We start from the raw sequence: 14,317 nt of genomic DNA, 5'->3' as shown, positions 1-14,317 counted from the left end.
CTCACAGAGCTTCCACAACCTTCTTCCTTTTCGTTGGCAGAAGCTTACAACCATAACTCTCCTTCAAGTGGAAAATACTAGAACTTATGTATTTTTAATATATTATTTATTATTAGAAAATATCTTTAGTGGAAATAGAAATTATATATTAAATATTATTAATTTATGAATTATAACGTAATGTTCATGTCATATCATCATCTACTTTTTAGAATGATGCAGATCACCATATATGTGCCTAATAAGTCTAAAATCTTTAAGTCTCAAATCTTTATTTGAAATTTTAAATATCTTAAAAATATCTTAAAATATGATATATATATATATATATATATATATCTCACTTCTCAATCTTCACACTTCAAACTCAAAATATTATTAATTAAGTAAAATATATATACCCATAAATATTTAGGTAGTTGAAGTTCTAACTAATCATCAAGCTATTATTTTAATTAATATTTTTATTGTTTGTTATTCATAAAGAAGTTGAAGATAACTATAATTAAAGATTAAGAAAATTGGAAGAATGTGTATGTGGTTGATACATTGACATTTCTGCAGAAATGCATACGGTGTCTGATCTCCACAGAACATCAAAAAATTTTTTTCTTAAAAAAAAATAATAAAAATGAGGTCCACCGAAATACATCTTTATTGTGATGAACGGTGAAGAGCAAACACCGTATGCATTTCTACGTACGGTGTTCGTATGGAATAAGCTATGCAAACATATGATCCATAATTATATAATTAATTAAATAAGTGGAATATAGAATATTTCTTAAAAAAGAAATATAAACAAGAAATCAATTATTAATATATATATATATATAAACAAGAGATCAATTATTAAAAGTTATATAATGAAATGAAAAAATTAATGTAGTTATTCAATTATAATTTTGAACAGTTATAAAAGTAAATTCATTCAAACTTGATATTCATTATTCTTGAATGCTTCGTTATCTTGCGATTACAAAATAAAATCTTAATGCATATTGTAAACTAGAAATGACCTTGGATTGGCCGTTTGCGCTTAAATCTATGCCCAAATGATGAAACCTCTAGGCTAGCCAAGTTGAAAGAAACTATCATCACTGCCACGGTTGCAAGCATATGATTAGCCTAGAAGAAAATACTTGACAAACCATAAGATATTATAATAAAACACTAAAAAGTCACAGATTAGTCCCATGGACTTATGTGGTCAACATAGCACAAATCTACTCACTAAATGGTGGATTACTACTACGATTTCGGATGGATTTGGAGTCATGATAAATCTCAATTTTTGTGTGTTTTTATTGCTTGTTTTTAAAAATACTCAATATAATTTTTAGATAAAATTGATCCCAACTTTTCTAGTGTTTTTAAAAACAACTAAACATATTATGATATATTAAATATGTTTTATTTAAATAAAATCATATCTAAAACAAAAAAAAATAAATAAAAAAAGTTGATCCTAAACAACCCAAAATTTGGCTTTTTTCTCACCTACAAGCATCCCTACTTCATGTCCTTAATTTTAGTTCAACTTGCTTGATGATACTGATTTACAATGATTGATAAAAAAATGAATGGTTATCTAGAGTTAAATTTCAAATCCTCCAAAACATCAAAAAGAGACAACTGGCCTCCTGAAGTTTGTGATTTGCTCAAATGTTAGACGTGTCCATGGTTAGTCTTCAGTACTCATTTGTATATTTTGTATTCATAATCATTTGTGTATCAAGCGTAAATATGTCATTTTTAGTTCTCATCATTCAAAAAATAAATAAATAAAAAGGAACAGGTTCTTCTCTGAAATAAGATATATTGTATTACATGGAAGAACTGGTAACCTGCTACTGATCATTGGCAGGTAGCATGGGGAGATTCCTAAAGTGAACAGTATTGCAGTGCAAAAAATTGGCACAGGAAATACAATTCTAAACAATTTCAAGAAAATCAATAAAAACATGGGGAGATTCCTAAAGTGAACAGTATTGCAGTGGAAAAAATTGGCACAGGAAAAACAATTGTAAACAATTTCAAGAAAAAAAAAAAATCCAAAGAATCAAAACTGATGTAGACCATACTATGCACAGGTAATAGTTTGCAGGCTCCTTCATGTTCTTACAACTGATGCTCTGAGAACTTGCAATTTCCATTAATTACCAAATGCCACAAAGCAGGAGCCAAAGCTAGGGAAGACAGAATGAGGGACCAGAAAGACCAAGGAGGCCAAGATCACTTCTGAAATTGTCCCTTCTGAGGAAGTGAAGCTGCCATAGAGCGCAATCTATTGGCTATCTCTGTAAAGCTTGGCCTCTCAGTTGGTTCTGCAGCCCAGCACTGCTCCATTAATGCTCCCCACTCAGGATCACATGAATCAGGCACTGCAGGCCTTAGAGTGTTGCTCACAATTCCACCTATCAATATTAAATTCAAGGTAAGAGAAATGGAAAGAATCAACCATTAAAATCAAAAGAAAATTACCTATAATTGCACCATAGTGTAGATCTGCGTATGGTTCCTCGCCTGTAAGAAGTTCCCACATCACGATACCAAAAGAGAATACATCAACCTGGGGTTATTGTACACTGGAAATTAGTAGGTATGAAGAAAATAGAATTAATACATCCATGCATTATGAGAGCTTCACTTCACCTTCTCGGAGACTAGATTGCTGCTGCCATTTAAAAGCTCAGGAGCCATCCAAGGGAGTGTTCCGCGAACACCTCCAGAGATGAGTGTGTTACATTTCACTTTTGACAGGCCAAGATCTCCAACCTGAAAATAATCAAGGCATAAGTAAATAAAGAATACATATGAATCCACAAGCCAAATTTGAAGTTTTAAATCAGCTGCAAGAACTCGAATTCCCTAACTATAGATACTGGTAGTCTTTTGGACGCAATCCAGAGGACCAAAAATAAATCAGGATATAATTTAATTTATGATATATATACAAAAACATATTAGAGGAGAAATTATTTTATGTTCAGCACCACCGAGGAATGCGTGCTAGCTTATTGAAAATTATTTTTGGTAATTTTATAGGGGACAACTCATTTGCTTTCGTGAATATAGATTTATTGTGGACATTCTATTGAACCCATTAATTGTATTATTATTTTTAATATTAGCAAATCAATGATTTGATGATGAAAAATCTCCTGCAGTATCCTCTAATGATTTCCTGAGTGTTAAATAAGTTATTCAGGTACTAGCTGAACCACAGCAATATGACCTTAGCTTTATGAGCCTGTTTGGATCTTCTACAATTGATTGAGTGCATGATTTATACTGAAGATGTCATGGATGATGAATAAAAACTAATATAAAATACATTTTGTTCATAATTATCCAAAATATAATTTCGATACAATAAAATTAATATTTTCATTTCTTAAGTTTTATTTTGCTTTGCTTCATACATGCTAAACATTATTCGTCATATAATAGTGATAATAGGATATATTTGCAAATTTTATAATATTAGGACTTCTTTGGCATATTTTTTATTTTCTAAGAAATATGTTTATACTATTTTAATTCTTTTTTTTAAATAATTAAAATAATTTTTAGGTGTTCTGAATATTTTTAAAAATCACCACTACAACTTGCAACAGCAATGGTCGTGGCCTCTTTAGCAACCGCTGCAGTCACAATCTCACTAGCAACCACCAACACCGTCATGTCATTGTTTTCAACTCATTAGCAACTGTCGTCGCCTTCATTGCTTCATAGGTCGAAATCGCTGCCCCAACCCGCCAGACCGAAGGTGGCCTCCACCACCACATAAATCAACTTATTTGATATTTAGCAAAAGTAAATGCAGGCTATAATTAAGATACCAGTGTGTTTTGTTTCAAATACATCCTTATAACCTTTGAAGGAGAATAATTCTACACATATTTCTGCGAGGGATTTGTGGCAAGTTTCATTGTTAGCAAATTTGTGTGATCATAAGTTTCATAAAATTCAATTAAAATTTACCAATATTATTTTAAATGCTAATTGTTGATTAATTATTATAATATGTTAATCATAATTAATACTTGTATTTGATAAAGAATTCGAGTTTAGTTTTTATTTCATTAGATTCATTAAATTGTTTAGATTCAATTTCATATATAATATCATAGATTTATGTTATAAAATGATATATATGCAAGCCACCATTAGTTGTTTATGCAGCCCCATAAAATTATTGAGCACAATGAATTTTTAGTTTAGAGATTCATGAACCACCACTGGGTGTTGTGTGCTACCGCTAAGTGGCAACCACTAATTTGTGTAACAACTGATTCATAGAGCCATAGTGTTCTGATGAATTTTTGCTTAGACAGATTGCATAGTTTTGAACCATCATTCATCTAGTCCTTTGCTTATATATAATACATCCTTATAACCTTTGAAGGAGAATAATTCTACACATATTTCTGCGAGGGATTTGTGGCAAGTTTCATTGTTAGCAAATTTGTGTGATCATAAGTTTCATAAAATTCAATTAAAATTTACCGATGTTATTTTAAATGTTAATTGTTGATTAATTATTATAATAAGTTAATCATAATTAATACTTGTAACTGAGAAAGAATTTGGGTTTAGTTTTTATTTCATTAGATTCATTAAATTGTTTAGATTCAATTTCATATATAATATCATATATTTATGTTATAAAATAATATATATGCAAGCCACCATTAGTTGTTTATGCAGCCACAAAAAATTATTGAGCACAATGAATTTTTTGTTTAGAGAATCATGAACCACCACTAAAGTGTTTGTGTGCTACCGCTAAGTAGCAACCCACTTATTTATGTAACAACTAACTCTTAGAGCCATAGTGTTCTGATGAATTTTTTGCTTAGCCAGATTGCATAGTTTTGAACCATCATTCATCTAGTCCTTTGCTTATACATAATACATCCTTATAACCTTCGAAGGAGAATAATTCTACAGATATTTCTGTGAGGGAATAGTGGCAAGTTTCATTGCTAGCAAGTCAGTTGTCTCCAACCTCAAGTGAGGTCAACCGTTTGTTCGGTATGCACTCATGCCTCAATCTACTTGATCCAGTAGATCAGAGCCCCGGCTAAGATATACTTCTTATGACCCTCCTCTTTGTTTGCTACAATGGGCACCACATTACATTAGGACTAATATTTACTTTTCACCCAGGTTTAGGTATGGTGGGCATGACTTCGAGCACTCTCCACTCTGCAGAGAGGGAGTGATCTTTTTTTTTTTAGAGCACGCAAGGGGTTCGTTCAATCATGTATCGTCGATCCCCATCTTTACTTACGTGATTTGGGCTCTAGAATTTCAAACCAACCCATATGTCGTGGGCCAAAAACCCCTAGGCCTCGATTACTGTCCCTTAGTTGGCTACTTATATTGATCATGCTCATGACACCCACTTGCATGGATGCGGGCTTTAGACATTTAGGTATACTTTCTAAAACATTTTTAAGATATTAAAACACACTGAAAATTACATTATTCTAAATCCATAAGCCTTAACCACTCTACTAGAACTCAAAAAATTCACTCTTAAAATACTCATGGCTTAGGTGTCCTTGACCACAACTCCCTTCCATCAATTTAAATTGTCTTAGCTCATAATTCGCATTAGTCTACTCTTAGGTGACACCATTCTTGACTAGTGGCATGCCTCGGATATCTCATACAACATTCGAGTATTTTTTTCCTTTCATTTCAAATCCACATAGAAAAACAGAAGTAGACAAAATATAATTCCACTAGTTAGTTCCACTATGCTTAGCTACCTTGCAGAAGCTTTTTACTCGTCATGACTCCAGTTTAGTCAAGTGAATAGATAAGATCTTGTAATCATTCATGCCTTTGGACCAGCTAATTGAAAGCCTGAGCTTATTCCAGTCTATAAGTTTCCTAGGGACTATCCTACATAGCCTTAGAACCCTTTTAGGAAATCCTAAGCAAACTAGTCATCCCACTATAGGATTCCATTAGTAAATCTAGACCAAACTAGTGGACCCATCCAACAATTGGTTTTAACTTAGCCTGGTTAAGTATATGTGACCCGATTTCTTTCCAATTAACTCCAAGTGACACTTGCATAGATTGGCAGACTGTCCCAAATAGCCTTAAAGAAAGCTTAGGCTACCGGGGTAACCATGGCAATCATAGGTGATCCCTCTTGATATTCAGAATAGCAAAACCCAAATCACGTGGGCTAAGTTTATTCTCAAAATCTCTTCTAAACGTGGTAAAGCTTGGAAATTTGAAGCCTAGAATATTTGGAGTGGGATCAAATCCATTCCTTAGTAGTGAAACCCTTTAGCATTCACACTCATGTTCTAGGGAGTTAGGGATGGACCACTGTTCACTTCTTCAGTATCTTTTTACACCCAAGTCAGGATAGACTGTTTTCATCACATATGGGTCCTTTATAACTCTTTAATGGTGGAATTTATTAAATCATAAAAAATATAATAAATTAACAAAAATCATTAATAATTTAAACATAGACCACGCTGAATAAAAAATTTGAACATCACATGATCAAATCTATAACTTGAACAACAAATTTATCCATAACAGCTTAACACACACTAGATGATGTGATAGGCACCTATAAGCATCATAGGGCTGGGGTGTAATTAGGCTCTTTTCTTTTATACATGATTTGATATGATATGATGTGTTATTTGTTGTTATATTTTGTGAACACCAGTCTTAATAAACTAGAATTGAGACATTTTCTTGCTAGTGGTTAAGACAAAAAGGGGCGATTAACAGTTATTAACATAGTTGTTCTGCACGCAGAAGAGACTATGCAAACTAAGCCCTGAGCAAGTATGGCCTATAGAAATATAGCTTGGCACCAATCTGTGTTAGACATTGTGTATTGTTTGAATACATACACTTTCTTCATAACATCTATTTTGTTGGAAAAATGTTGTAAGTTTTTTTTATAAAATGTAATTTTAGCCCAAGTGAACTAGGCCAGTGAGATGCAGTACGTGGATGAATTAGAAGAATGAACCTCAAAATGAAACCCTGGTGTACCACAAAACAAAGCTTAAAGACCCCTAGGCCAATAGATTCAGGGGGTTTGGTACACGTTCGACCGCACCTAATCAATTTAGTGCTTACTTTGACCGTTAGTTTAGAAATAGATTATTGTCCTTCAGTTTGTTTAATTATTTGTGCTTGACCTGAATTTATGTCTACTTTAGGCTCCTAAGATGTTCAATTGTTAAATTACACAATGAAACAACTAATTTACCTAAAAGCAACCATAGGAAAATCTTTTTTTATTAAAAAATTATTTAAACGGCTCCCAAAGCCACTTTCCTAAAATACTTAATCTTTAGCCTCTCTATCGAACGCTAGATGTGCAGACAAATATTTGGCCAACTTGCCTAGTTCATTCAAAATGTGCTTCTTTAGGTTAGCGGAAAATCTCTAGACTAACGCATTCGTATGTATAGCCTAGTTATTCAGTATAATAGAATTGAGAATTTTAAAAATTTTATAAAAAAAGAAGATTTACATATATACCACTCAATTATTATGTATTTACATATCTGACATTATTTCAATTTTGACATACATGCCACTTTTCCTAAGAAAAATGATATTTCAATTTTGACATACATGCCACTTTTCCTAAGAAAAATGAGTATTTCACATTTTAAAAGTTAAAATGATGGTATTTTTATGTGATTTGAAAGATTTGGGAGGTAAAAATCTTAAAAAATTAAACTTTAGGTGTTAGATACATAAATAGATAAGAAAAGTGTGGTATGCATCTAAATGGCCCCTTCTTTAGAACTAAATTAAATTTAGTTAGCTGAATAAAAATTCTACATATGAATATTATGTCCATTCATAGTTGGGGCCATCTTTACTTTACTGGAAAATTTATAAGTAAATTTAATTTATTCACACCTACCCTATCTGACATTTGTATATTCACGGACATCATAATTTTATGTGACTATGTTGATCAACCTGGCAGTTTATTCTAAGTAGAATTGTAAGTCTATTTCATAGGCATTCTTAGGCCCAAGATTGGCTAAATCATAAATCTCATCGTTGCACTTATGTTAGTCAATATAGTGAGTCGTATTCAATTAGTTCATTAAGCGCACTTTTTCAAACTAGGTTTGAGATTGGAGCCATTCTTAAAATGTTCTTGTTCTTATTGTCGGGCAACCTTACATACTTCAGAAGCTATGTAGCATCGACACTTTTTAAACAACAATGTACTTGTGTCAGAAACATAGCGAACATCGACACACCCTGACACATTTCTTACACTACAAAACATATGTCTGAATTTTTTTCAGGCATAAACACGTCTGGGACATGCTCGACACTACATTGGATGTGTGCTTAACACGATTTCTAAAAAATTGGACACGGGAATTAAAAAATTATAAATATACGTATAAACTTAATTATACATCATAGTCGAAACCGCCCCATCTCGCATCATGTTGAAGCTTCCTCTAACATTCGTCAAAATCGAGCATTAAAAGTGCATCAAATACTCGTCGAAGCCGAGCCATAGCATTTCTCTCTCTGCAATCATAGGATTTTATAAATTTTAGTAGATAAGTTAGATTATAAGTTGGATGAATTCTTTTGAAATATATTATATCTAATTTAAAAAATTAATTTTCATACGCATGAGATTTTATAATAAAAATTAAAATTATGAAATTGAATTTGTTCTTGAATAATTTGTATTGTGATATTTTTCATAAATAATAATGAAAAAATATATATTATATATTAATAATTAATTAAATTTAAAAAAGTGTCCATCACGTGCCGTGTTTTATTTTTTTCAATTATGTCGTGTTCCAGTATCGCATCGCATTCTGTCTGTGTCCACATATCCATGTCCATGCTTAATAGTTTAGGAGGTTATAATGCTCGCATATCTAAGTCGCACGATAATGTCCCTCACATATTCAACTATTATGCACTGTGCATTTGCTTGTACTTATCACTCTATACTTGGAGGAATAAAATGAAAAGACATGGTCTCCCTAGTATCCATGTACTTATCACTTAGAAAATCCAATGTCTCCAACCCCAAAGGAAAATGAAAATTATTGATTGAGAGTATTCTCGTTCTCTTTGTCCAAAATGCAATCACCATCGGGGCTCGCAACATAGAAAACTTAATCACACAACAAAAATATAACCTATTTAATATAACCTATTTGATACCAACTATCAATTAGAGAATCTTCAGTTCATTGAAGTTATATTTCGAGTCATTAATGAATCACCTTCTTTCCTTGTGGATGGAACGGTCCCATCTATATGGAGTGCTCCAAAGATATGTATGTGTGACAAATTTGTATTCCAGTGAATCTCTGGCTAAGCAAAAAGGCCTGCAACGGCTTGTTTCTTGGAATGGTGCAATCCAATTATTTATGACTCTCCCCCTTATCCTCTGAGCTGCATAAATCCCAATCAAAGTCCACAAATATCTCCTCTTACAAGCTTATTAAAATATGAGTTATTGATTTCTCCATTACATACTTGAATTGAAAATAGGATAACACTTTAAGCTCCTACAGTAATTGAGACTTCACTTGCAATAGCTCTCACCCTATTACACTTTTAAAAGACATGATTACTTTGCTTTAGTTGTTTTATGATGTTCAAGATACAATAGTGTAATTTTATATGGCCTTAATCTTTATTTTGGTAGAGAAAACCTTGTTGATTGAGTTTGGTATATCAATAGCAAACTATCAAGAATAGGTTGATGAATTGCTCCTCAGTTAGCTTTTCAATCTACATGTCACCTCAGCACATACTAGGGAGACCATGTCTTTTCATTTTATTCCTCCAGAAGGCAAACTAGCAGCAAAAAGAATTTGTGGCTTGTATTACTAAGTTTACATGCTTACTCTATCATTACTACATCTGGCATCAACACAGCAAAGCCTTTTTTATAATCTTCTCGTAGTTACACTGGCATGACCATCAAGCAATATCACATACCAAATGGATTAAGTAGGTAAAAGCCATCGCCGATGTCAAGTGGAGTCTCAATTACCTTACCGACCATCACATCGATATAATCCTTCGTAATTGCAAACTTCTAGTGGTGCTAGCAATCAATATACATATCTAGCCCTTTATGAATCAAATCTACAGGGTAAGAATTAGGATGGATGTCCAACTCTAATTTTTACACAAGATTAAAAGAAAAGATGTATCCATAACCTCTTGCTTAACATGTATCATTAATGCGAACAAGTCCTCCTGTATGTTTATATTGGATGATGATATGCTACTATATCGGTATGAGCATTAGAGATAGAGATGAGTTCACATTGTCTCCCTCTTTCCAATGTTGTCCATCACATAATAGTTATTTTTTCTTTCATACCTTTCTTCCAATTTTTAGAGAAGAGTTCAACATGCAGCTTTTATTAATTTTCTTGTGTGACTAGATATGTGACAATGATCAAAGAACTTACTAGAGACATTACTTGGTAGGAGGAAGAGCCATCATCTATCTTCTTTTCCTACCTTCTGTAGAATAAATAAGACCCATATTTAGATGGTTCTTGAGTCTACTCTTTTCTAACATTAATTATGTTGATGATTAAAATTTCAACTACCTTCTTTGTTGTGTATTATATGGGTAAATAAGTAGCATTTTCTTAAAGCCATTTTACTTATATTTATCTAAAAAACCCTAGATATAATTGTGCACTCCTCACTACAAATAATGCAAGGCATATATTAAGATGAAATTCATATTATGTGAGGCATAACCCTCATGAAGTACTCAATGAGGCATAAACCTCGTTACGAATTTCAAAATAGTGTTTAGGCGGGCCTCCAAACAAGCCCATATTGCATAATTTTAAATCATGATTTCAAGACAAAAGAAACTACCCACTCAAGTACAATGACTATACTTCCTGAGTACGTTACCCAATACCTAGTATAGAGCTCAACCCCACCTTCATAGGCCTGTTTTCACAAAAGCAGAAATTAGCAATCTATATTTTTTTCTTAAACCAAACTTTAGACAGCCAGCAGCACACTTCTATTTCATAAATATGATGGTTTAACACACATGACTATTTCAAGTTGGCACCTATTAAAATGGAACATGATAATCAGCCATGATGTTTGCATGTAAATCATAGCATACTTACCTAGTGTATAAGAAAATTAAAATATTCATTCTGATTGCGTATGAGTTCGCAAATTTTACACAAATAGCAAAAAAGGAATGAATGAAGAATAAAAAAAACAAGTAATTATGTTATGTTTTCCACAAAGCGATGGAAGCATACATTATAACATTCACAGAGCATATGGGTAAAAAAAGTCGAGCTGTGATACCAATATATAGCAAATTCCAGTGGAGGCCTAAAGGAAACTAAGATATGTAACATGCATGATTCATACATATATACAAGTAATTATGTATTATAAAACTAATCCAAATTTCAATGATTAAAAGTTGGAGATGAATGATTATAAGATGTATAAATAAAAAAACTCTAGTTTTTTAGCGGAAAGGCAGAAACACACACAGATATATATTTGCTAACTCCGAGTTTAAATTTAAGAAGACATGCCATTTTAAAGGTTAAAACCAGAAGCATATAATATTAAGAAGAGAGAGTTTCTAGTTCAAGATTTCTTTTAGTGAAGGGTGCCATGGCCTTAGCCAGATTTTATAATTGAAAAACTAAACTATTTGTGGAATTACGCTCATTATTATTTACGTTATTGTATTTAGTACTTGCTATATTTTGCATGGTATAAAAAGGGTAATTCCTTTATTATAGGTATTTATGTTTATTCCATAATTATAGGAATTACTTAATTGTAGGAAGATTTATTTCTTCTTTTTATCTCTTGTACTCATCTATATATTCAGTGAGTAAAAAGGTTATTCAAAATTTCACATGGTATCAAAAACATCAAAGAGAAGTCTCTCCCGCTCGGCTAGATCACGACCCTTCTCTCCCGCGATCCCTTGACCGAGCGCTGCCCTAGTTTGCGTCTGCCCCGATCGTCCGCATCCGAGCTCCGCTCCTCGTCGCGGCCCACTATCCGATCGTTCGTGCCAGCTTCCGCGATTGTCTCCCACGCCTTCCGCGTCTTCCGCGATCGTCTTCCGTGACCAGTTCCGCGTCTTCCGCAATCGTCTTACGCGACTAGTTCCGCGTCTACCGCCATCGTCTTCCGCGCGCTGCTCCCGCGATCTTCTTCCGCGCCCAGTTCCGCGTCTTTCGCGATCGTCTTCCGCGACCACGATCGTCTTCTGCGATCGTCTTCCGCGATCGCCGACTTTCTTCCGCGACCAAGTAGCCAGTTCCTGCCGAGCTCAATGACTAAGTACGGCCATGCCTGCAACTCCTCCTCCACTAGTGATGTCACTTCTAGCCACCCCTCCGCAATTGGGTCTCCATTCCATTACCCAGCAATTCAGACAGTAATTTTGTCCTCATCACCAGCCACAAACTCACCGGCCTAAATTACCTCCAATGGTCGCAGTCAGTCATGATGTTTGTATGTGGCAAAGGCAAAGGCAAAGATGACTACCTCACTGGTGATGCTCCAGCTTCGATGACGACAGATCCGTCATACAAGACTTGAAAATCCGAGAATAATATGGTTATGGTCTGGCTTGTTAACTCGATAGCACTTGATATTGGCGAAAATTTTCTTCTCTATGGCACGGCTAAGGAAATCTGGGATGCTGCCCATGAGACATATTCCAGTGCGGACAATACAAGTGCGGACAATACAAGCGAAATATTTGCTTTTGAGACCATTCTTCATGACCTTCGTCAATGTAACCTCTCTGTCACCCAATACTTCAATACTCTTACTCAGTATTGACAACAACTAGATCTATTCAATGTGTACCCTCAGAATGATCTATTCGAGGTGTACCCTTGGAAGTGTGCTGAAGACTCTGTCATATTTCGTCGAATCATAGAATAGAAACGCACCTTCAAATTTCTTCTCGGCCTCAAATCTGAGTTTGACCAGACTCGCTCACGGATTTTGATTCGAAACCTCTTCCAACAAGTCGTGAAGTTTTCTTCCTTGTCCACTACAACCCTCGACGGGTCGGCACTTGCTGCTCATATTTCATCCACAAACAACCGCCAACGCTGAGTTTGACCAGACTCGCTCACAGATTCTGAATTTGAAACCTCTTCCAACAATTCTGCCAGGGCCTCCCCTGGTGTGACCACTGCCGTCGTTTTGGCCATACTGGGGATACGTGTTGGCGATGTTGGCGGATTCATGACAACCCCGCCAATGGGAAACCCAAACGGGATCATCGGGCAACTGCCACCAGCACCACTGAAGCCTCTCCAGGAACGAGTCCATTCAACGAAGAACAGGTTCATGCCCTCCAGAAGATGTTCGGTCAGTTGTTACCAGTCCAGCCTACTAGTGTGGCATCGGGTGCTACCGGCCTTGTTACCTATCAAGGTATTTCCCCATCCGCTTTCGTCTTGGATTCAACCTCTTCTCGCCCCTGGATTGTTGACTCAGGTGCCTCCGATCATATGGCCGGGGATGTCAGCTTATTAATGGATTACCGGCCGTGTAATCCGACCATCACTGTTCAGATTGCTGATAGATCAGCTTCCAAAGTTACTGGTCTTGGTTCTGTCCTCATCTCTCCAGACTTCATGTTCCTACTTTGGATTGCAATCTGATCTCTATTAGTAAGCTCGCTCATGATTGTCATTGTGTTGCTAAATTTTTTCCATATGTTTGTGAATTTCAGAATTTGAAGTCGGGGAGGATGATTGGCAGTGCTGGGTTGCACCTTCTGTCAGTCTAGTCTCACCCACCGGGGGTCTTCCAGTATCAAGTCTGTCTTGCTTAAATCCGCTTAGTACATCTGTATTCCATTCCAGCATTAATAATGATAGTGAAATCATGTTACTTCATTATCGTTTAGGTCATCCCAACTTTATGTGCATGGGAAAACTGTTTCCTCATTTATTTATTAATAAAAGTCCTACCTCTTTTAATTACGAATTTTGTCAACTTGTCAAACACACTTGCACTTCATTTCCTCGATTATCATACAAACCCACTCGTCCCTTTTCTCTAATTTATAGTTATGTCTGGGGTCCTCGTGAAAAAAAGTATTTCTGGGGCCCAATGGTTCGTATCCTTTATTGATGATCACACACGGGTGACGTGGATCTATCTTATGCGTGACAAATCCGAGGTAGGACTAATATTTCGTGCATTCTATCAAATGATACTCACTCAATTTGACACAAAAATTCAGGCTCTCAAA

General features: G+C 34.7%; 1 protein-coding gene across 4 annotated transcripts in view; it reads right to left on the bottom strand.

Moving 5' to 3' along the window:
- Positions 1 to 1,969: 1,969 nt before the first annotated feature.
- LOC110020120 overlaps positions 1,970 to 14,317 on the bottom strand; it is a 20,061-nt gene continuing 7,713 nt past the window's right edge. For all 4 annotated transcript variants that reach the window (XM_020718107.1, XM_020718109.1, XM_020718108.1 and 1 more), the window contains 3 exons: positions 2,656 to 2,778; positions 2,485 to 2,572; positions 1,970 to 2,417 (listed from right to left, as the gene is read on the bottom strand). In XM_020718107.1, coding sequence (XP_020573766.1) covers positions 2,236 to 2,417; positions 2,485 to 2,572; positions 2,656 to 2,778 — 393 coding nt within the window. In that variant the 3' untranslated portion in view covers positions 1,970 to 2,235. The remainder of the gene's footprint in view (positions 2,418 to 2,484; positions 2,573 to 2,655; positions 2,779 to 14,317) is intronic.

The sequence above is a fragment of the Phalaenopsis equestris genome, unplaced genomic scaffold (assembly GCF_001263595.1).
Source record: "Phalaenopsis equestris unplaced genomic scaffold, ASM126359v1 Scaffold000092, whole genome shotgun sequence".
Lineage (NCBI taxonomy): Eukaryota > Viridiplantae > Streptophyta > Magnoliopsida > Asparagales > Orchidaceae > Phalaenopsis > Phalaenopsis equestris.
The sequence above is the reverse complement of the archived record's forward strand: the minus strand, read 5'-3'. Positions and strand labels throughout refer to the sequence as shown.